Source organism: Myripristis murdjan, chromosome 17, assembly GCF_902150065.1.
Source record: "Myripristis murdjan chromosome 17, fMyrMur1.1, whole genome shotgun sequence".
Classification (NCBI taxonomy): Eukaryota; Metazoa; Chordata; class Actinopteri; order Holocentriformes; family Holocentridae; genus Myripristis; species Myripristis murdjan.
The window spans coordinates 17,826,307-17,850,607 of NC_043996.1; the positions used below are offsets into that span (position 1 = coordinate 17,826,307).

At 42.7% G+C, this 24,301-nt stretch overlaps 1 protein-coding gene across 3 annotated transcripts; it reads left to right on the forward strand.

Moving 5' to 3' along the window:
• The first annotated feature begins 1,394 nt into the window (after positions 1-1,394).
• Positions 1,395-21,614, forward strand: LOC115375111 (paired box protein Pax-3-like). Of its 3 annotated transcripts, none has more exons than XM_030074434.1 (9): positions 1,395-1,479; positions 2,067-2,302; positions 2,965-3,094; positions 3,357-3,500; positions 13,487-13,686; positions 14,232-14,397; positions 15,556-15,776; positions 20,113-20,371; positions 21,589-21,614. In XM_030074434.1, the coding sequence occupies exons 1-9, from the start codon at positions 1,395-1,397 to the stop codon at positions 21,612-21,614; spliced, it is 1,467 nt and encodes a 488-aa protein (XP_029930294.1). The 3 variants fall into 3 exon arrangements, with proteins under 3 accessions (XP_029930294.1, XP_029930295.1, XP_029930296.1); XM_030074435.1 differs by having other exon boundaries at positions 15,553-15,776; positions 20,113-20,376; positions 21,589-21,606; XM_030074436.1 differs by having other exon boundaries at positions 20,113-20,376; positions 21,589-21,606.
• Positions 21,615-24,301: the final 2,687 nt, after the last annotated feature.

Consider the following 24,301-nt stretch of genomic DNA (forward strand, 5'->3'; position numbering starts at 1 on the left):
CCCTTGTGGTGCTGCCTGTCCGCGCCCTGCAGACAGGCTGAAATCCTGTTAGAGAGCACACAAGTGTTTATGAGAACCCATGGCTCAGTTTGCCCTCTCTTGTCTGCTCCTAAATGTTTCTGTTGATGTCCCAACCCCAATAAAATAAACTCCACTCTTACGGCGGTTAATTTGTATTAAAACGACAACAACAACAACAACAACAACAACAACAACAAAACAACAAAAAACAAACAAAAAACAAACAAACAAAACAAAACAAAAAAAACACCAGCACTACTGCTGCTGCTACTACTACTAATAAAATTAATAATCCATGATTGTCTTGCCTTTAATTGAATGAAACGTTTAATATGCAAAATGATGTGTGTAGCCTATAGTATGTGCATGTGCGTCCATGCTTGTGTGCACGCGCGCAGGGACCTCTTATGAAGTTGTAAATAATGTGTGAACATATTTGTGTTGTTCTGGATTCAAACAGGTTACACGGCCGGCGTCATCCCTTGCTTCGGCTGAGTCTTTGCTCTGATCAGTGCACTGACTTGAATTATCAAGAAATTAAGCCACAGCATCTCTTCATTTGCTGTATTATTATTAGTTTGTAGAGCTGTAGCAGTTGTTCTGTGTTTTGTATGTGTTTTGTTTATGTCTGCTGCAGTTATGACCCAGTTTTCCACTGGCCGGTTATTATCAACCAGTCTCATCGATACTGTAAATAGATCCAAACAGTAATTTCTCATCACTAATACATGGTTAATATCGATCCTATTGAGCGGGAGGGGAATGATCACAATTTAATAAAAGCTTAGAATGCATGCAATGCATATAGTAGGCTATAGGCTACATGAGACAGACTCACCTATTTATTTAATTCGTTTTATTTAAGTTGTGGCCTTTGTAAAAAGTTTAATGCTCAGCAACAAGCTGGTGACACAAGTTGAACTCGTGAGGTCAATCCAGACAGAAAGGAGCCCCTGCTGTCCAATCACAAAGCTCCTCCTGCCCCTGGATGTCCGGGTCTTTGACCAATCAGCGGGCAAAGCGCGGAGTCAGAGGGGACAGCGACCACGGATAAAATGTTTGACTTCCATCCATCCTCTCAATCTTCCCAGGACTGGTAGCAGTATCCGTGAGAGCAGGCTAAAGTCATTTTAACTTAAGTAAAACTAAAACCCTCACCTTCGCCCGGTGCTCAGCCCCGGACAGATTCCTGCTCTGCATCAGTTCTCAGGGCTTCGGCTCTTCTCTTGGCGAGGCAACCTGTTACTCAGGAGCTGGAGGCTGCCTCGTAGCCTGCAGACAAGCCCAAACACTACAAAGAAGTCTTGTCGGATTAAAAGCGCAAAACCAAGGCAGTTTCACCCCTGTTGTTACCTGACGGAGGGTCAGGAGTCATGACAGCGCTTGCAGGAGGTTTACCGAGAATGATGCGACCAACTCCACACCAAAACTACCCGCGGGGAGGCTACTCTCTGGAAGGTAGGATACTGCCACCAGTTGCTGACGGTGTAATATTCATAACTTGCAGAAAAGTTGACAAACCGCACAAAGGCTTAGTCTAAAAGTGCATTTCAAGCAAGCAAAACGAGCGACAAAATATTTCTAGTGGAAACCAACTCGCCTCAAGAATTTCTTGAATGGAACGTCATTTGGTAAAATGATGTGTTTTCTTCCAGTCTATTGACAGCAGTTTCTAGATTTTTTTTTTTTCAAAATGTGATACTTTGTCAGAATCCAGAGGAAATATCTAAAAAAACTTGGCATAATTTTGCCACTTGTTTTATGGACAAAAGAAAAAAGTAAAACAATATAGCTACATAGGTATAATGACATATAGCGTGTCATTTTTGCGCTGCAGTGACGCCACACCTTTGATTTTTTAATGTCTATTTAATTTGCCTTATTTGAAAGTTCCTACGTTGGCTTCACGGCCTATATGATAATCAAATTGATAATTAGCGTCTGCAATAGATTAAAAAGAGAACGAGAAACCGACGAAAGTCAAGAAGCCTGGTTATGGGGGTTCATGATGTTTTTTGTTTACTGAATGCTCTGCCCCTGTCCAGTTTCCACTCCGCTAGGACAGGGTCGGGTCAACCAGCTCGGTGGGGTCTTCATAAACGGCAGACCTCTCCCCAACCATATCCGCCATAAAATAGTGGAGATGGCCCATCACGGCATCCGGCCGTGTGTCATCTCCCGTCAGCTCCGAGTGTCCCACGGCTGCGTCTCCAAAATCCTCTGCCGGTACCAGGAGACAGGCTCCATCAGGCCGGGAGCCATCGGAGGCAGCAAGCCAAAGGTGAGCCATTCAGGCGGTGATGTGTGGTAAATAAACAATAACTAAACGAATCTCAGTAGAATTATAAAAAGTTTGACTCGGCCTGTATAAATAAAATGCAGTTATTTTTTTTCTGAAAAGCATAGCCTTAGACTAACTTAGGCTATGCCTCTTACCCTGTCCTCATAACCAAACTCGATATCAACTTGGTACGAACATAAGGAGATTCAGACGAAAACGCCAGATAAACTTTATTTCAAAAAGTGGGCTGAAAATCTGGATTTTAGTTGGTTTACCCTCCACTTCTTCCCTGAAAATATACAGGCTTGTAGGCTGCCAAACATGGCCTACTCTTTATGGCTGCAATTAACATGCCATCCTGTACAGGCTAAATATTTGTTTATAGTCAGCTGTTAACATATAATAAAATAAAAATAATGATAACTAAAAATCGGTCGAATTCACTGTGTTTTTGCGAGAAAGCTTTCTTGAAATGTGATAAATCTTGAGAGATATTTTGCTCTATAGTTTTTTTTAATGATAAATATTGCATTTTGCCAACAACCTTGAAATATTTTTACGCACTGCCATGAACTCCTTAAAACAAGGAAACTGGACTTGTAGCCTGTCTTGCATGGTACACTTTGCATAGAAAGTGACAAACTCTTGTGCTGCCTTCACAGCAGACAACAACTCCAGACGTGGACAAGAAAATCGAGGAGTATAAGAGAGAAAACCCGGGGATGTTCAGCTGGGAAATTAGGGACAAATTACTGAAAGATGGGATCTGCGACAGGAACAACGTTCCCTCAGGTAGTTTTTTTTTTTTTTTTTTTTTAAAGCTGTATCTTCTATTCACAAAACGAAACAAAGCAAAACAAAAAGAAGGACAATGACTGCCTCTGATCTGAGAAGATATCCCCATATAGTTTAGGCTTTATGTTGTCTCGTTGTTTGCTTTATTTGCATAAAAAGTTGCCCCTATTAATAATTATTTTTCCTGCATCATTTCTGTTTGTGCTAATATTTCTGCGATGTGACGACTTTTTTTTCTCTTTCCTTTTTTTTTTCAAAGTGAGCGCAATCAGTCGCATCATGCGGTCTAAATTCGGGGGAGTAGGTGAGGATGAGGAGGATGATGATGAAGTCGAGAAGAGGGAGATGGAGGAGAACGAACGGCGAGCGAAGCACAGCATCGATGGCATTCTGGGAGACAGATGTAAGTTGCTTAATTATTGTACAGTCTATTGATTTTATTAAGGGGGCAAAGTTCTGGAACCAATAATAATAATAATAATAATAATAATAATAATAATAATAATAATACATATAAATTATTTCTGTGTTTTACTAGTAATTTCTGGTGTAACAAGTGGACTTGGCCTCACATAATCATAAATACTACGTATGTATAGATAAGTGTATTCTGTTAATACGTGACATTAATATAACAATAACAGTAGCTACAACAAAAACAACAACGACAACAACAACAGCAACAATAGCATTACGGATAACAACATCAATAATAATAATAATAATAATAATAATAATAATGATAGTAAAAGGATATAGTTTTTTATAGTTTTTTTTTTTATTTATTTATTTTTACTTTTTTCTTTGCCAGAATTTAATTCAGATTGACGCTGTTAGCTTTACACCCTTAAAATAAGATTTCTGAATATGAAACTCATCAAAGGGAAATAAATAGACAAATGTTGTTAAACTTTGGATTATTGACCTGGTCAGAAAAAAAGCTGCATCTCTGAAAGAAGTGCAAGTCACGTTTCAAGTTTTAGGCATGTAACATTATACCACAGAGGTTATATATGGAGAGCAAGTGATATTTAGAGGGTAATCAAACATTTGTCTAATTTCTTTACTTATATCCTAAAAAACAGTTTTTGCGCACAATCGGACACTTGAGGATGAACTTGAGGAGACAAAGCGGCGAGAGTCCATTGAGACTCACACCTCGGTTTGACGCGCACAAAAGCCAAACTCTAGTGAGCGGCTCAGTGGTGTGCAAAAAGACGCCAAGGCTTTTCAAAATGTGGAAAGAAAGGGAGAAAAAACGGCGCTGACAAAAGGCCGGGAGAAGACATTATGAACCCGCAATGAGCGATGAATTATTCAGGGACACCAATAGGCTCAGTCAGACCTGTTTTATAGACTGCTCACTTAGAGGAAAAAAGGACATTTTCGCCTACAAAGTGTTAATTTGGGGGCTTTTTCCACAGTTTAGAGCCAGAGTTTGCCTTTCAGAAAAATTGAGATTAGGCTAAACACCGTCGACTTGAGGCAAACACCTGTTGATTTACGACCTGTTGTGGTCTGAGGAATGTACCGCAACAGGACAGCTTATTGCGTTGGACACATGATGTTAATAACAGATGACTTTTAAAGATAGGTCTAAAACTATTTTTTCTTATCATCGATTTTGGCGCATTTTATATCATAAGTATATTGTTTGGATTATAGCCCAAATGTATAAACAATAAACATTAATTTAACAGAATGATATTTTTTCCCCTACAACCTGTTAAAATATAAATTCACTTTCGGCTTTGTATCATTAAATTGATCGCTACAGTCATTTTGCGCACCAGGCTTTTGTTACAGTCTTTGCGCAATGAGCATGACGCTCAGCCAGTGCGCGCAGGGAAGCCCCTCTCTACTAGATTAAATCCAAACCTTTTCTTTCTTTCCACTTTCATCTCTGAAAAAGTCCGCCCCTTTCCTTTCCGCCTAGGGCGCACACATTCAACCAATATCTATAGGCACTTCCCTCTGCCTCGTCCATGCGAGACACAACTCACAACACAGATCAGACAGTTGACTCCTCAGACCTCTGAAAGTTAGTCAGTTTTACAGCCAAGACAATTGAACTTTTGGACAGGATAGATGAGCTGAGTTGGGAATCACTAATCACAGTAATAAATAAGTTAGGATATATTCTTAAATTATTTTCCTAAATAATTCTTTGCAAAGCAGAATTGCACCTTTGGTGACTATCCTCTCTGAATTGATTTTGTTGTGTTTGTAAATTGAGATGAGTACCTTTTTTTAATGCATTTTTTCAGAAAAAAAAAAAAAAAAAAACTAGATGCTTGCAATGATAAAAACTTTAATGTTTATTTAATTTACAATTAAACAAAGCCTAGACTGATTAAAGATAAATATAAATGACTATTTTAAAAAATTAAAAAATAAAATAAATGATTGTGCTCAGTTTTACACCCTACAGGCGAAGTGATACCCTGCATGAAAACAGCACCGAGACACTTCTGCCATTGATATACAGGATGGCAGTATTTCATTCTTGTGTCTCTTTGTGGAAGTAGTTGTTGTTTTTCTCTTTTATAGCTCTTCATTAGAATGTGAAAAGAGTGGTTTGGGCACTGAGAGAGTGTCTTCTGGCCAAATATTGATTAAGTAGGTGTTTGCAGAGGCTATTGTTGTGCAGGAGAGAGGCCTGTTGCTCTCTGCCCCTTTCTCCTCCACCACTATTGTTGGCTTTCCTTAAGTGCTAAGATCAAAGCTGACTCATTTAGATTTATTTGTCTGGGAAAAAGACGTTGTAGCAAAGGTTTGTGGGATAAAGTATACTGAGCAGCCCCAGGTCTGCATGGCATTAGCAAGTGCCTGGAGCATTATGGGAAAAGGATGTCCTCGAAATTGTAATGCATGCTGGAATGAATTGGATGCTTTATTTCCCTTTGAGGCTTAATTAATGAATTTTATTTCATGTTATTATTTTAAATACTACTGTTAATGCTAATGTAGTATAAATATTAAAAAAAATGTCATACATCCTGATATTTTGTATTTTAATTTGAAATAGCAGCAATTAATGGGATGTAACTGAAGGAAATACTCTGCCATTTTCAGAGATATCAGTTTCTCCATAAAAACAGCAGTGCACATATTCTCAGTTAATCTATCTCTAGTAAATAAAGTGTAAACATACAATCTTGAAGGTTATTCTACCTTCAAGATTCTATGTTTACTCAGTAATATCTATGTTTATATTTATTCAGTAATATCAAAAATGTATTTTTTTCTGTAAACTTCATCATAACCATGCAAAGACTTCAGGACCTACACTGGAGGGAGTGTGTGTTGTTGTTTCATTAAGAATTTACACTTCAACTGGAACTTAATTGATAGCATCCTTTCCCCCAGTTTATTACTATTGCGTACACTGTGTGCACTTTAGCCTCATTTAGCTAATTAAAGTAACCAAAGTCATGATGGAAGAGTAGCCCAGTCTTGCAGGATCCATTTATGGCAGTGGGGGTGAAAGGGAGAAAGAAGGGGAGGGGGGGTAAGAAAGCTCAGAAATACAAACAGTCAAAGGGATAACTTCTCTTTAAAGGGAATCCTGTGGTGCCAAATTGAATGAGCCCAGTTCTTTCAAATCTGCCATGGTGAACGCAGTCAACATGTAATAATTGGTTTCATTGAGGTGCATTCCAACAATCTGCTGCCATTCTCCTGCCTCTATTGTCCAGAGGCAGGCAAATAGCCAAGGGGACAGGAGGAATCAAGTGCTGACAAAACATGAAAGATTTAGCTGCCTTTGTCAAAGAAACTGAGTAGGACTTTGTTTGTGTAAATAAAATGGGTTACTGGCTCCCTGTGTTTTTGGCATGGATTTGGAGTGAGGGAAAGATATATAGAGCGAAAGCAGAGCAGAAATGCCATGTTTGTGTTTGAGACTCAGAGTAATAGCTGTTTTATTTTCAGTCTGTCAGAATATACTGAGTCGGCAAACACTCAGTTCGAGCAAAACCTGAGGGCAAAATGATGACGGCAACGAACCTCCACGTGTAGCCCCTGCATCTAAGCCATCTAATCCAATTATGAAGTTTCATAACTGATATTCGCAGGAGACATCTAAGAATATAAACAGATACATTTCTCTCACACACAGGGAGCGATGGTTGCTGAGTACCAGACAGATATGCCACTCAGACGAGGCCGGCTAAACAGAGAGATAGGCATAAATATTGGGTTTCTCTAACTTGTGTATTTGTCAGTGGTCCGTGCATTTCCACGCTGCCTTTGTGAATGAGGCAGGGATTTGGAGTGAGAGGAGACCGACTCTAGTCACCACAGACAGAAGGCCTCAATGCAACCAGAGGAATGTCTGTTTCAGCCACATTTCCATTTTCCTCTCAGTGCTGGGGAATAGAGAGAAGTTTCTGTGGGCCTCACCCTGTCTCTCTTGACTGTTTACTTGCAATATTTTGCTCTTCTTGATTTTGTATTAATAATCCCAAATTCGTAGATAGATAGATAGATAGATAGAGGTTTTTACAGCCTCATCTCTCTCTCTCTCATCTCTCTGCTCATATATAACTAGCCAACACATTTACTTTCCGTGTTGGCATCATTCTCAAGGCTCTCTCTCTCTCCCTAAAAAGAAAGAAAAAATCCACACTGGCTGATCTGCAACTGAATGCAGCCTCTATGCTTCATTAAAGCCTCTTTCTCTGTTGGCACCCACATTGTGATCCTCCAATATTAATTCAAAGGACAATTAATGAATGCAGGCCAACTTTGAAGTAAGGGGCTGGGGTCCTGCCCTGAGCCGGCCCCTCAACGCTGATGTACTCTCCACATTCTCCCCACTAACCCCAGAGACACTGGGAAATGACTGAAAGAGAAGCAATGAGCAATGGAAGGTCAAGGAGAGGAGCCCCGGTAGAAAAAGAGCTCTCTATTTCCTTGGAAGTATTAGCCAAGCAAAACTCTGTGATGGGGAGGATAAAGGAGTGCGAAGAGAAAAGGGTCGGGGGCTAGGGGCGAGGAGACTCTGGCAAAAAGGAACACAATGGGATAGTTAATTGAGTAAAGCCAGACAGCGTTGTCAATCACTTAACTTTGTTTAGCCTCAGTTTTTGTGGAGCTGTTTCGTTCAGCACATTGGACATTATGGACACGCCAGCACAACTCTGCTGCTGTTTTGATTAATGTCTTTTTTCCCCTCTGAACAAAGAAAACCGATAGAAAAGAATAGGACTTGAGGTTATAAGATTGGCTCTTGGAAAAAAATTAGTTCCAAGTCAGCGCATCTGTTTCCTCAAATCGTCTAAACACGGGCTTTAGGACAAAAATAGAAATAGAAGGTATGTGGGTAAAGCCCGTAAAACCAAAAATAAGATACCAGTATGAAATCCCACAATGGAAAGGAGGCTGGTGTTTGGAGAGCAGAAGAAGCAAGTATGGAATGTGAGGATGGCTTCTCTCTGTGTTCAGTTTCTGTGAAGTTTTGTTGGGGGGTCAGCGGTGAGGCCCTCTTTGCTGCAGCGCTGCGCTGCGCAGGGCAGTGGGTATGAGGAGGTCAGAGGCTAACCTAGGGTCACTTGACTGTTAAAACTATCAGCCTCCAGGAAGACGAGGTTACAATAACATTTGGTTGAACATGACAGCTAATCGATTCCCTGGTACCACCGTTTCATACTAATGAACAGATGTTGATTTGATTGCTGCTATTGTGGAACATAACAGATCTGTCAATTTCAAAGATGATTAATGAGCCACTGTGAAAAAAAATGTTGTGATTTCCTTCACAATGCGTAGACTTTGAGGTGTTATCTCAATTCAAGTGACTAATAGCGTTTGCTGTTATATGGAGAGAACAGGCTGGTCCTGAACGGCTTGTTTGGTCGCCTGGATCTAGCCTAGGCTGGCCCAGGGGTGGAATGAGGTGGATCTGTGCTGGGTTGGTCTGCTGGACTGGAACGTGTGGCAGACTGGCCCTTTGCTGTGGCCCTGCATGGGTGCTGTGCAGCTGCTTTGTCCTGGCTCTGGGGGTGGAAATGCCACCGTGAAACTGTCACCTAAATGCACCACAGTGGAACTAAATAATAACCACCTCACACTGGGCACACATAATGGCCAAGCAGGGCCATTTGTGGCTTTTTGTCGCTTCACCTATATTAGACAGAGATACATCTTTCAACGTCATATCACTAGCCGCTTCTTTGTCCGTTTAGGGCCGACCTCCTGCGCTCACGCTTTCCATTTTTTTCTGCGTGTCACATCATCATCATTCTCTCTCTCTCTCCCGCTCTCTCTCTTTCTGTCTCTCTCTTTCTCTCTCTGACCCCCCCCTTTCCCAGGCAGCTGCAGGTTCCTAGGGGCTCCTTAGCAAGTCAACTGAGCAGCCCACTCATTCCCATTTTCCCCCCTAACTGTTAACCCCAGCTGAGCCCATAAGCTGTCAGTTAACTATTCAGTTCCTCCAGTGCATCTGCTCTGGCTGGCTCTGTGTGCCATGCCACTGTTTTATTCAGTGGCCCACTCACACTATGCTCTGCCGGCTGAAAGGGCCAGATCTACTTCCCTGGGCAAATAACTAGTTCATTTGTCTCTTCTGCCCTTTGTTTTGTGTGGCGAACACATGTCACCAGCTCAATTACCTTCTCTATTAACAGCCCCTGGAGAAAGGGCTAGCCAACCCTTACCAAGACAAGGCCATAAACTGTCCCATATGCTGCCCTTCTCTCTCTGTTTCTCTCTCTGTAGCTCTTCCTTTCACTATCTCGTTCTCCCTCTCTTTCTCTCCGTCTGTATCTCCCCGTCTCTTGCTCGCTTCAGTTTTCTTTAAGTGCATCTCTTTGATGATTCTCCCTCACACTTTCTGTTTCTTTCTCTCTTCATCTCCTTTCTTTCCCTTTTTCATTCAGTTTCAGCCATAACAAAATACATAAATATGTGCACATGCTGTTTTGTGTGTGTGTGTGTATGTGAGCGTGCGTACGTACATGGATGTGTGAGCCTGTGCGTGTCTCTTCATATTAACGTCTGTCGGATGGGTGGGAGGAGGGGGGGATGAATGCTTGGCAAGGCGGGTCTTGGCCAATGTAGACTGCTCAGTAAACAAGAGCTGTCTTTATTCCTGTGGCTGGAGTCCTTGCGAGTTTCTTGGCGTGTTAGAGGCACCACCGCTGCAGGTGAAGTTAATGGAAGTGGACATGCCCAAAGTTCACATCTATGACCCTCTGGAGTTTATCTTCTCTGGCTGTCAGTCTCCTCTCTTGATCGATAAATGGTTCTGTTTACCTTTGGTGGTGAGCCGGTAGTGCTGTCTCTTTCTTGACGATGTGTATGTGTATGTGTGTGTGTGTGTGTGTGTGTGTGTGTGTGTGTGTGTGTGTGTGTGTATGTGTGTGTGCTTATATATGTGAGTGGAAAGTTTATTTAACGGCCTCTGATCAGTGAAAGGAACCTGTTGAAATGACTTGTTGAATGCTCCACTATCTACAAAACTAAATAAATATACTTCCTACTAAACTGTTAAATAAACCCTCTACTATCAATTCTACTATCTAAACTAGCTTGTTATTGGTTCATTAACCTACATATTACTTTGTTTTGAAATGTCTGTCTTATGGATAATTCTGCAGCAACCCCAATTTCCGCTTGAGGGATAATAATCTATCTTTCTATTAAGATTCTTGTCAGAGCCACAGCCAAACTGTGTACGGCTATGGAGCATTTTCAGCTCCCCAGTGCTTTAGCTGCAGCGTAAAATTTGATTTGGGTGTTTAAGTTAGGAGGTCGAGGCCTCCCTTTGTGTGTTTAGTATCCTCTTCTGCCATTTGTTCGGGAGAATGTGTGGGAATAGCCCACTCCAATTCGGCTCCTGCATCAGCGCTTCTCAGCCTTGGTGCTCCGCAGCGTAAGAGCCCTGTCGTAACATGTCACATGCAAAGACGTGGATGCAGCGAGGGGTGAGCACAGAGAAAGAGAGAAGTGAAGTGAAGGGAGTGGATGTGATGGAAGGGACAGGTCTACTTTTAAGAATGACTAGAGCCGAGCACCCCCATTCTCCTTGGTCCGGCACCCCGACACCCCTTCCCCAGCATCTTCTTCAGGTGCCTTCAGCCTCCCACTCTCCTCTCCATGTCAACCCTTTCAACCTCCCCATCCCCCAAAACGCTGTGCCCCTCAGGCTGTAGAGGGAGGGGATAAAGGGGTGCTCCCCTGCTGTGCCCCTCCACAGCCCCCCGTGGCCCTTCTCTGGACCTCTTTGTGCCCCCCTCCCCCCGCTCCGTTGCCCCTCTCCCACCCCTTCATTCCCCCACTCCAGTCCCTGGCCCTACAGCCCCCATCTCACCCTACAGCCCCCCACTCCCCTGCTGGGCAGGTGACAGGCCCCTGAATGCGGGCCTGGGCGTCCCTGATGGCTCCTACAGATGGAGCGTGGTAATCGGCCCAATAGAGCCCTGCCACAGGCTTTTCCCTTCTAACATACAAAGGCCTGGCCACATCACTTTCCAAAAAAAGAGAGAGAGGGAGAGAGAGGGAGAGAGAGAGAGAAAAAGAGAAAGTGCGAGCCAGAAGATGACAAAAGCAACACTGTCATTTGCCATTAAGGCAGAGTCTGTGACGGAGTTTTCTCTCTGTAGTTACTAATAATAAAAACAGGGAGGGAAAAGCGAAGGAGAGAGAGAGGAAAATAAAGGGGAGTAGAGGAGGAGAGAACCACCCCCTACCCTGCAGTTAACATGATACAGTGCCACTGGGGAGCTTTCTCCTCTCAGGGGTTTTATGAGCTCTCCTTCCCTCCCTCAGGAATCTTTCCGTTTCAGCTCTGTCATTGGCTCTCTTCCTTTTCTTTCTTTCTGTGTTCCTCTGTCATTAAAATGGAAATGACATTGCGTGTTTCTTTGCTTGCTGGTTTATTTAGTCTCTACTGTTTATGTAGTGATTAATGAAAGCCGCACTTTATTGGATAACTTTGGCTAATTTTGATTGTTGTTTGAAAAAGTGTTTACATGACGGGGATCAGATTTTATGTTCGCGCTGTGTGGCCTTCTCCTTATGCCTATTGTGTCATAAAATTTGCTCCAACTGGTCTCAGGCCACATCCTTACCTAAACAAACCACAACCCCGACTCAGAGTTGCTATTCCAGAGTCTTAACATCCAGCCAATCCCCTATGAGCCTCTTTGGCAGCGTGGCGCCCTTGGTCCGAATGTAATAAAGAGCTCTTCCCAGCATCCGAATCTTCTGCGACGGCCGTCCGGAGCACAGCGGCATTCCCAGGGTCCAAATCCATGTGTAATGCCTGGTCAGACACACACTGGCAACCGGCACAAACATTTCCTGTTCGGCTCCAGAGGCTGGGGTAGGCAGGCGGAGATCCCTGCTCCCCTGCATGTCTGACTTGGCACTTTTTAATTAAAGCCTTAAATCTGGAGGGCAGCAGGAGAAAGAACAGCTTGGTGCTACAGGCAGTGCTCGGCCCTCTGGTGAAACCTTTCTGTAGCTTACACCTGTCTCTCTGCTTTCGGGTTCTTTCGTTCTCTCTTATTTTTTTTTCCCTTTTCAATGTGGGTATTTGTGCTCTGCTGTGGTGACATAATCAGAGTCCCTTAAAGATGCAGTGAACCCTCCTCTAACTGCAGTAAGATTTAAGAGGTTCCCCAGAGTAGAGAGGGAGTGGATTCCAGCTCTTTTTGCCTAGTATCCATCTGTGTTTGAAACATTGTCATAGACTGAAGTGCATTGAGTGAAAGCCTATGGCTCAGACGCGGCAGATGCATGTTTGTGAACGTGTGTATGACTCAGAAAGAGATGGGGGACTGCAGACATGTAGTGGTGGACAATGGCAGGCTGTCACACTAGTTTTCAGAGCCTAATCATTATTTAATAGATGGATAACCTCCCCCATACGCTGCCATAGTCCTCTAACTCTCAGTCCCAAGCCTTCATTGACTCCCTTCTTCTGCTGAATTAGATCCCAAAAGCTGTCTCCCACTCAGCCAGTCGCTCTGTCCTGCCCTCAACTGAACAAACAGATTAAGAAGCACCTGCAAAGGGATGGGTGCCTGCCTTTCGCTACATGGGGCTATATCTCCATAGTGCACAGCATGGCTAAGACTAAGGGAGACACACTGGCCCAGGGAAGCGATGCCCTGGAGGGATCTAGCCCTCTCTAATCCATGTTCAAGCAGCCTCTGGCTTTTGATCCCCCCAGGAGCCACTGAGGAGTCTAACAGACCGGGAGGACGCAATCTAAAATGGCTCTATACCATGTGTCGTGCTAGCATAATCTATTGTCTTCAGTCTGTCTATACCATCATGGCTTTGTTGTAAAAGTGGCTACTCCACGTTTCAATATGTATCAGTTTGCCTCTGAATGTTACCGGCCAAACTAACAGTGTGTGTTGGTTTTTGTAATTCAAGCCAGCCACTCAGACGAGGGCTCAGATGTGGACTCAGAGCCAGGCCTGCCACTGAAGAGGAAGCAGCGCCGCAGCCGGACCACTTTCACTGCAGAGCAACTGGAAGAGCTGGAGAGGGCCTTTGAACGCACACACTACCCCGACATCTACACACGAGAGGAGCTGGCTCAGAGGGCCAAACTTACAGAGGCCCGTGTACAGGTTAGACTTGCACGCAGACTTGCAGTGTCCCAGGGGCCTAATCTTTACACAAAAGTAATGTTTAAGTCTGTCATGACTATCTGAAACAAACTGGACCAGTGGTGTTTACATAGTAAAGATGGTGCACTATATTTGTCAGATCTTCCACTGAAAGGCTATGAAAAGATTTTTAAATAGATGCCTGATTTAGATAGTGCATATATATAGCCTTTTCACAGCTGTGATGGCTTTATGGGCTTGCGTTATCTGAACCCAATGGCAAAGCATGCATAGACATAATGTCACTGTAGTTTCATTACATTCTCCAGATGTTCAGGTCTCTTATCGGTTCGACCTCTTGGCTATGAGACACACACACACACACACACACACACACACACACACACACACACACACACAGAGCTTACAATTATTTACTATTGTTGCACTAAACATCATCAAAGCAACATGCTCTATTAGATTATATAATCATGAGTATCTAATATGAGCATTAGATCAAGTATAAATTAAACAGCAGAGAACACTGCTCTATGATTTTCTTTCAGGTGTGGTTCAGTAACAGGAGAGCCCGCTGGAGGAAACAAGCAGGAGCCAATCAGCTGATGGCGTTTAACCACTTGATCCCTGGCGGTTTCCCTCCATCAGCCATGTCAGGCCTGCAGCCGTATCAGCTCTCCGAGAGCCCCTACCCCCCCACATCTATAGCTCAAGGTAGGTCCAACCACAACACATGCAGGCCACCCAAACATACTTCAAGCTTACACTTTTTCTCCTACTGGGTAGAAAATTTTAAAATGATCTGGCAGAGTTGAGTAAGGGTTCTGTAAATGTGATTATATTAAAAAAAATATCTATCTAAACCAATAATCTATGATCTTGTAATTAAAATCTTGTCTTTCCACAAACAAGTGAAAAAAAAAATCTGCCAGCATGGTGAGATAATATAACATTTTTCCAATGTAAGTTAACCTGCTTAAACCACTGAAATCTTATTTTCCCCTTAAATTTCCCTTCAAGTTGTTTCAAAATAAGAAAAAAGCTTTTTCCCCTATAATGTATGATAATGACAAATACATTCTGTATCTGCTGGTTGGAGCTACATCATGCTTTGACTAATCAAACCCAAGCATCCATTGTTTTATGGCTCCAGTTATGTGCATCATTTTATACATGTACTTTAGCTTTACATGTTTGTCATCTTTGAAAACCTTGTGATCTCCATTATGATTTTGAATAACATTCTGAGCTCAGCCAAGCAGCATGCATTTGCTATGACAAACCTACCAGTGGGATTTGTGATATTTATGAAAATGGTATTGACAATTGTAAAACATCCATTAAACTACTGATACTGGATTGGATACAAATGGAATTACCTGTCACATGTAGTAGATTTTTTCTTGTTAAAAAAAGAAGAGGTTTAAGAGTATGAGAGCACTTAGTACAAGAATAAGTGGTTTGGTAAGCTATATAGTTTTTGCAGTGGCATTAATCAGCCATGTGTGACTTAACTGTCTCAAGAGTCATATATTAACACTTTACAATAAGAGTACAATTAACGTTAGTTAATGCCGTAATGGTTAATTAACTGTTAGTTAATGATTATTATGGCATTTACTAATGTTAATAATATCTACAATAACCCTTAAATAACATATAAATTAATACCTTAGCATGAACAGCATTAGCACATGATTCTTAGACACATTAGTTAACGGTTAGTTAACGGTTACTTAATGTTTATTACCTGTTACTTAATGTTTATTATGGCATTAACTAACGTTAATTGTTGTACTCTTATTGTAAAGTGTTACCATTTATCTGTTGTTGCTCAACTCTCTCCGTCCCTCTCATTATCTCTTTTAGCAGCATCGGAGCAGCCCAGTACAGTCCACCGACCGCAGCCTCTGCCCCCCACCTCGGTGCACCAGAGTGGTCTTGGTTCGTCAACAGGGTCCCAGGATGGTGGCTCAGCATACTGCTTGTCGTCGGGACGCCACGGCTTTTCCAGCTACTCCGACAGTTTTGTAGCCCCGACAGGACACTCAAACACTGTCAACCCGACCATCAGCAACGGCCTCTCACCACAGGTTAGCCTATGGGATACAACTGCACATCCATGTGTAAATACACAGAGAAATGCTTGACATGTGCCTTTTGTACATGTTTATACCTAGACAAACACACATATATTCCTTCAGTGTCTGAATATACAAATATATTCTCTGAAACATACACACACACACACACAAACACTTTATTCTCAGATCAAAACAGGCAACACAGAGGCATAATTTGCTTTACACGCCCTCCAGGAAATGCACATGATGGAAGGATAATGGTACATAGAAACAAACTCATTTGTGTGACCTGGGAGGTGTCATTGCGGTGACATTGATGAGAACCTTGTTAGGCTTAAAAACACAGTATCCTCTACCTCTTGTTAGTGCTGATGGACTGTTGATGAATTTAAAATGTGGTGAACGTGAGTCTTTAGGGAGAGAGAAAGGAGCAGATATGAAGGGGAATGAGTGGGTTAGGATGAGTGAGTCGGATGATGACACAAATCAAAACTGAAAAGACAATTATGGTCGATTACACAGTCATCAGTGTCCATCGGTGGCTCCCTACCAGCCCAGAAGATGGACTAACAGGCGGAAAACGAGCTTTTAACCGCCACAAAGGGCAGCCAGCCCACACGCAATGCATGCTGGGTACTATTTCCCATGAGACAGATTCTCAGACTCCTGCCAGGCATAGATAAAAAACTGCCTCAGGCAGGTCTGTGTCTATGCGGATGCCTCAGGATGCATATATATATTGAAAGAAGAGATCTCTGTTTTATCTGTCATGATGCACAGTCAGGAAGCAGTAGGTGGCACCATTGTGGCTGGAAGGATAATTGACTGCTTTGATATTTGAGCAGTCGTAATGCGCTAGACTTTGCTGATTTCTCATCAAGATTCAACCGCAGCTCTTGCTCATTTTAAAACATTAATTTTGGGGGGATTTTCTTTTATTTGACAGTTCAAAGTAGAGTGGAATATGAAAAATTGGGGATAAAGTAGGGGTTTGAATCTTACAGCAGATTCAAACCCAGGACGGAGCAAGAACATGGCATGTGTCTAGTCTTAGCCAAATGAGCCAGTACGACACCCAACAGGTCGGAGTCTGATGTTTAACCTCACTGTTGGAGGGTAACCAGTCTGCAATTCTGTCAGTAGCTGCTTTCCTCTAAGTGTGCATGGCTTTGCTATGAGTTCACGCACCCATAGGGTCACTTAGTGACTTTAACTAATAAAGAGGCCAAAGGTGCTGTGGCCCCATGGATGGTTTCAACATTAACCTTACCGGGCAGCTCCTTACAGAATGAACATCTCATCTTGCATAGGGACCGCGTGCCTGGAATGTTTTCTCAGTCTGGAATTGCAATCACAGAATGTTCCAGTGTCTTAATTGATTGGAATGAAGTAATCTATCCCCTTGTAACAAAGTGTGTAATTTATGTAAATGACTCACTTTGTTGGCTAATTTGTTTTAATTTATGTATTCATTGCGACTGTGTGAATGTATATTGCAATATGCTCATCTCCATTTCAGATGAGGATGGAATTAATTTCCCGATTTTAACTTAATAAAAGAGAGGAAATGAGAATTGATTAAATTCTATGACACTGATAGTTAGCACATGAAGACCTCTTCTTTACAATTACAAAACTTAGCAATTAGTTGTTTTTTTTTTCAAGGCTACATAGCTTTGTCTGTTCTGCTCCTACTACATGCTGGCATTATCTTACAAGAAAAAAAAATAACAGCCTGATTCAACCAAGTTTCAAGAGAAATATTACTGCTGATATGCCTAATACTATTTTATTTTATCTTTATGAGCATATAAGGTAATGAAGACATTTTTCAGTATTTCTGAGGCTCAGACGATTCCAGACATGGCACGATTTTACAGCCTTGCGACGTTTTGATATGGATAGGGTTTACTTTAGAGAGAGACGATATGCTGAGGTCGACTTGTCTGAGCCTCTTGCCCTGCATCTTGAGCAGTAGTCTGGCCCAGTGTTGGCCAGTGGACTGTGGTCTCCCTGTGGTGCAGGGTCTCTGGCGTCTCACTGCTGATCTGCTGCATACCAAAGGAATCCTTTCTCACAGAGGAAGCGAGCGGCCAGGATTTGCACCCCCATGGGCACTAATCCCCAGAACAACCTCGAAACAGACACACCCTCGGGAGCTGCTGCCGGTTCAGACGCAGACAGAAAGTGCGTGAACACATGAGCGTGTGCGTAGACACAGAGCCTCACGTACGAGCGTGTGCACACAGACATACACTTCCACACACACTGGTGTTTGGATGCATGCACATGTAAATATTCATGTTCAAACTCTATCAAGTAAGCGCAACTGACATATCGACATGTATGTGCAATATCACATTTCGAAATACGGCTTAACTGATTTTGCCATGCTACAGCTGTAAAATCACAACAATCCGCACCCGTGATTGAGATGTAGTTTACAGGATACTCTCTAGGGAAAAAGAGATCTTTTGTCGCCAAATCAAGGTATATTCGCCATGGCTTTTCTTCTCAAAACATACAAATTTGTTACCTTAAGAGTAAATTCAGCCAGAATTGTTTAATCTTTGAGTGTGCTGTCTTGCTTCTTGTTGCTGTCTAACTTTCTTGAATCGTGGCAAAAAACTTTGTCCAAATGATGGCAGGATTACAGGGCTGATGCTTTCCTTACTCTCTCTCGCTCTCTCTCTTTCTCTCTCTCTCTCTCTCTCTCTCTCTCCCTCTCTCTCTCTCTCTCTCACACACACACACACACACACACACTGCTATGAGAGGAATTATGTGATTTGACCTCCATGTGCTTCCCATTTGGTGGTCACACATCACCATGTTCTTCAGATGTGTAAGTTTAGATCACTCTGACAGAATCCTGTAAATTACAGACATTCAGACACCTGATGTTACCTCATGTGCGTGTGTGTGTGTGTGTGTGTGTGTGTGTGTGTGTATGTTTTATGTGTGAACTTGTGACTGCCTGTTTGAAACACCTCACTGCTGCTGAACCATTACATGTTTCCTGGAGACACATATTCTTGCTTTGTTTCTTGGTCTAACATTAGTAAGCATTGTGTTTAAGTGTTTGCATGTGTGTGTGTGTGTGTGTTTGTTCAGTTTACAACAAGGTGGGAAAGCCCTTGTTTTTACATTACTCACCAGTAGCTCCTTCGATCCCTCTTTGTGTTTCCAACTTTTCTCTCAAGCTTATTTTGTCTTTGATTGGCTTTGTGCTTCTTGCTTTTTTCTCTCTTTTCTCTTCCTTGAACTGTAACTTTATTACTGAGTCTCCCTCTCTCCTTACATCTCGCTCTCTCCTTCGCTCCATCCATTTTTCAGACATTTTCATGACATTGCTTCTCACGCAAATTTTAGTGCAGCTGTTCACGATGTATCACCAGCGAGACCCCTTCACCCCTGACATCAGAGCAAAAATTGCCTACCCATACACACACATATACACACCTACTGTTTCACACACATCCCCACACATGAGGTAGCCTGAACAAATGCACACACACACACACACACACACACACACACACACACACCCTTGTTCCCACGTACCCTTTGGCCTCTACACTGGCCCCACTAGGACACGGTGAATTTGGGGCATCGCACTAAAGAGAGGGAGAGAGAAAGAGAAAGAAAGAAGAGGAACACGTGAGAGTCTATTGTTCAGAGCAGATACTTAAGTACATCTATCAGTTTTTCTCTCCTTCATATTCTGCTTAAAAACACGCAGTAGAATTCTCATAACTCTACTCCTACTCCTACTAAACATTTTTCTCTGCTATACCAAAGGTCAAACTCATAGTTTTGGATCATTTATTTCTATCTCATGAACTCCATTTTAACAAAATACTAGAAGCCCATTAGTGTCATGACAAAAAGAGAGGGAAAAATCCTCTTTATTCCATATCATTTGACAGAATGACTCCAGCAAAAACCACTAGTGGGGTAGAGGACTGAGCTCCTCAGCCAACATCGGCTTCCCAGCCAGTCAGTTAGGAAGCAGAGTAAAGAGAACCACATGTGTGGCGTGGATGCCAGTATAATGTATTTCTGACAATGAACAAGGAGAGAGAGACTACATTTTAGCCCACCTGAGAGAGCTTGAAAAGGAACAGTGGGACTGAATAACTCTGGATTCTGGATTTTTTTTTTTTTTTTTTAACATATTGCATTTCGATATGTTGCATTTCTTGTATTATGAGGCTTATGTCCCCTGTGCCTTATATGTCACAGATTCTTTACAGTTCATGTCTTCTATTCTATTCTATTCTATTCTATTCTATTCTATTCTATTCGTCCAACTCAACCAGTGTTGCTCCATATCTCTCCTCAGGTGATGGGCCTGCTGAACCCAGGAGGAGTGCCACATCAGCCCCAGAGTGACTTTGCCCTCTCCCCTCTGACTGGAGGCCTGGAGCCCAATGGAGGCATGGCTGCCAGCTGTCATGGTTCCCAGCGCCTGGAGGCCCTACCAGGCCTGACCAGTATGCCCACCCTGCCTAGCTCCCAGTCTTACTGCCCGCCCACCTACAGCTCCTCAGCATACGCTGTGGACCACCATCCATCCTACCAGTACGGACAGTACAGTCAGAGCAAGGTATGCATGGAAAATGCTATGATCCTTACCTGATAGTATTATATTTTTGTAGTGATCTGTGTCAAATTTAGGGCACTTAGGGCTAACGTCAGCAGGTATGTTTGATTTTTAACTCTCTGTAATATGTTTGATTATTGGTCTTTTCCTTCTCCAACCCCTACTTTGGCTGTGCCACTTAGTTTAGATTTTCTGACTCGCAACCTGTCTTAATTGCAGAGGCCATGCTGATGAGAGAACTTCTCAAATCACCCCAAGCTGTGCTGAGATTACATGTGTGTTAGGGAGTGCTAGTGCTCCAGCTACTTCAGTTTACATTACCATCACTGGACTATCCACGTGGCCCAATGCGGAGGCACGTTAGGGCCATACACACTCACACGCACACCCACACACATTTTCACTCACTGTCCTTTCATGACCCCATATGATGAGCTTGCCCATCAAACCCTAGTGTAGCTCACCTAGCCATGTAATGACCCCTGTGTAACGAAGATACCCCACCAAATGAAAGGAGCCGCTTCCCAAAGCATGTTTGACAGGAGGGAGGGGAGCGTGTGGGTCGGGGCGCGCTGTTGTTGGGGCTGATCTGGGGGTACACTACCACATGTTGACTGGCCCATCAGTGGCAACATCTTGATGTCATTAATTTGGCCAGTCCTGGGAGAGACACACATGTAGCTTTCGGGGTTTTGGGGTTGTGTGTGTGTGTGTGATTGTGTGTATGTATGGGGGCGGTGGTGGCGGCTAAGAGGCTCTTTAACAGGGAGCGATTATGGCCCTTGGCAGGCCAGGATTAGAACCATGTGTCCCAGTGGAGGTCAAATCTAGAGTTATTATTGATCAGTGGAGCAGAGCCACAGAGCCAAGCTGAAGCTCAGGCTCAGGCTAGCTTTACTAAGGCTCGGCCACACTGGTTTAAAAGAATGCAAAGTGAAATCCCCAAGTCATTTCACCTTTGTCTTGAGGCTATTTTTTTTTTTTTTTTTTTACCATAAGGCCCTAGAGCCTCCCTCATCACCTGCTCTCTCACCTGCTCCCTAACACTTATATCCACTGTTCATGAGCAACCCTTCCAATTATAATCACATGTCTGATTTAACTTCTCATTTCACACCCATTGATATCAGGCTTGAGGAATCTTCTTATTGAGTAATCTTCAAATCTTCAAAAAGAATCTTGTAACACTCTTCTCTCTTCCCTTGTCCTTCTCAGGTGCCTTTCATTATATGAAGCCCTAGCCTGGCCTGAATGGAAGACTTCTCTGGGCGACCTGAGCTCCCCAAACCAACAGCCTTTGTTGACCACCCCAGCCCCGAGGACAGTGAGGGGGTTGGTTGTGGTGACTTGAGGGAGGGGTGTCCTATTTGAGGATGGGAAGGACTTGAGGTGGAGGGGTGGTGACGGTAATGGAGGGTTTTGCCTGGAATAATTAGGACCAAAGGCGCAGCCTCTCCAGTTACCTGGCACTCGCTTTGCTTGCACTTCATGTCATGCTCTGGGGACCAAGCACGCCTCAGTGTCCGTGCTTGAAGAGGAAAAGAAGAGGGGTGGGGAAGGGGGAGTAAATAAAGTCAAGATTCTGTATTTAATTTTTGTAATAAGCGGCAGAGATGCTAGTTGGAGCAGACTTGTAAGCAGCACCCCCAACCCTCCTGTCGCTTCTGGGGCCCAACTTGATGTGGGGTGGAGGAGGTCTTATAGCTGATGGATACCAAGTGCTGTGCTCAAACACAATGCTCTTTTAAGGAACTCTTCATCACAATGTCTTAGGGAAATAACATTTACTGTACGTTGATGTGATTCTTGATTATGAAGCCGGAGATGAGAATGACTACACCAGAAATCCAGCAGAATGGCATGATTTGAGACCCAGTGCAGTCACAGTGAAACCACTGCAACCCAAAGAAGTGCAATACACTCATACCTCATGTGATGTAAATTAACGCAGATCAATATCCTTGATTACATCCTCAAAAAATATGTCTTCTCTTTTTAATGTCATTAATTTTGGGTTGTGTGCATTGATCATTTACAGTCAGGGGAAATCATCGAGCAACAGAAACGAAATAGAACAGTTGTGTTGTCATTAAGCCAAAAAAGAAAAAAAAAAATCTCTGCCAGTGAATGCATTATTCAGTTTGACAGTTAGGTTTTTTTTTGCATGTGTTAAATTAGACTTCATCAGGAACTTGCAAAATTTAGTTCCATTTCGTATTTATTTAGTGTTGTGCAAGTGTCACGTCCCCCCTGTACCCCTTGTATATCCATTCTGAGGTGCTTCAGTAGTCTTACACAATGTTGATTATTCATTACCTGCCTATTTGTATCATGTTCATTTACATCTGCATAAATTGATTTTTGTTGTAATATTTTTTTTTGTGTAAAATTCAGCACTATTTACTATTTATAATAAAGTATATAAAAAGTTGAAGTTTGAGGGTTGTGACTTATTTGAATAGGCATAGGAATGGGTGTCATTTATGGATTATTTTGTGTTAAAGAAAACTGAGAATTGATCAAATTTAGTTACTTTCTTTCTCGTTCTCACACCAGGCCACTGCCTGTTCTCCCTGAGGTATGTGCCGCCTCATACACACACACTCAAAGAGCACACGCACTAAATCATAAATATATCCCCTTTCATAAACACTCCTTTTGGACAAATTCCTGCTCCCCAGGGGCTCCTTCACACCCCTTAATGACTAAAGCAGAGCCCCTGTAAATGATATAAGCCCAGCAGCCCACAGACACACTGGGACATCAGTCACTGCCATGGCTCTCCAGGGTTCAGAGGCCTGTGGCTCCTGAGCTCCCGTTGCCCAACAGAAAGAAAAACACTGTTCACCCAGCTGGCTCAGCCTTCACAAGTTACACATATCACCAGTGCGGTTTTATCACTCCCTCTTTTTTTCTTCTTCTCTCTTGGAAAATAGGGGGATCAGGTACCTGCAGCTGTCCATGTCATTCACATTATATTTCTGTACAAGTATAAACTGGTTGCACATGCATGAATGACAATATAGTCAATTTATGTATTTGAGTTTCAATGTGTGTTTTTATATGTTCTTGTGTATGTGTGTGCACCGGTGTGTTTGTCTTTGCATGTGTTTACGCTTGTTTTGTGTGTCTAACGCAGTAAATGATAAGATCAAGGCAAGATCGCATTTCACTGTTTTTTTTTTTTTTTTTTTTTTTTTTTTTTTTTTTACAAGTGCTCAACTTGTAGGACACAATGAGTGAAAAAGCCAAAGGGGTTGCTTTGGAACAGAGTGTCAGTCAAGCAGCAACACACTGGAGACAACTTAACCTCTGACCCCAGCTCTCTTTGAAATGAGGAGACTACTTGACCGGAGCTGACAACAATCCAAGCATCTCTGCAGCCTCCAAGCCTCCAAATTGAAAGTGAAGGAAAGAACGCAAGGGAAGGAGGGTGAAAAAAAATGTTTTAGAGAACAAAAAGACTTAGAAGAGGGTGTTATTTCAGCAAATAGCTTGAGCTATCATTTCCCAGGAGATCAGTACTTCTGGACTGTATGATTGACTCAAATTCAGTTGTTACCATTATTTGGTTGAGAGTGTCATAGTAACAAAATTGTTTACAATTCTATTGCACAAATAATTCCCCAAAGCAGACTGCGGTTGTGTAATGGAAAGCTATTTGCATTGGACAGAGAAATGAAAGGAGTGGGGTTTATCTCTGAAATGTTGCCTTATCAAGACTGTTGAAGAGTGGCTGCATGACTCAGAGCATGCCTTTCCTAAAGTGGTGCAGTGCCACTCGCTGCCTCTCACTCTTTCCATCTTTACTCCTCTCTCAGTAGTCTTTGTCCCTGTTCTATCTGTTGCTTGGTCTATTTCATTTTTTTTCCTTTCAAGATTCTGGACATCCACTCGTCTTCGGTCTCTCCTCAGCAATCCATTTTGA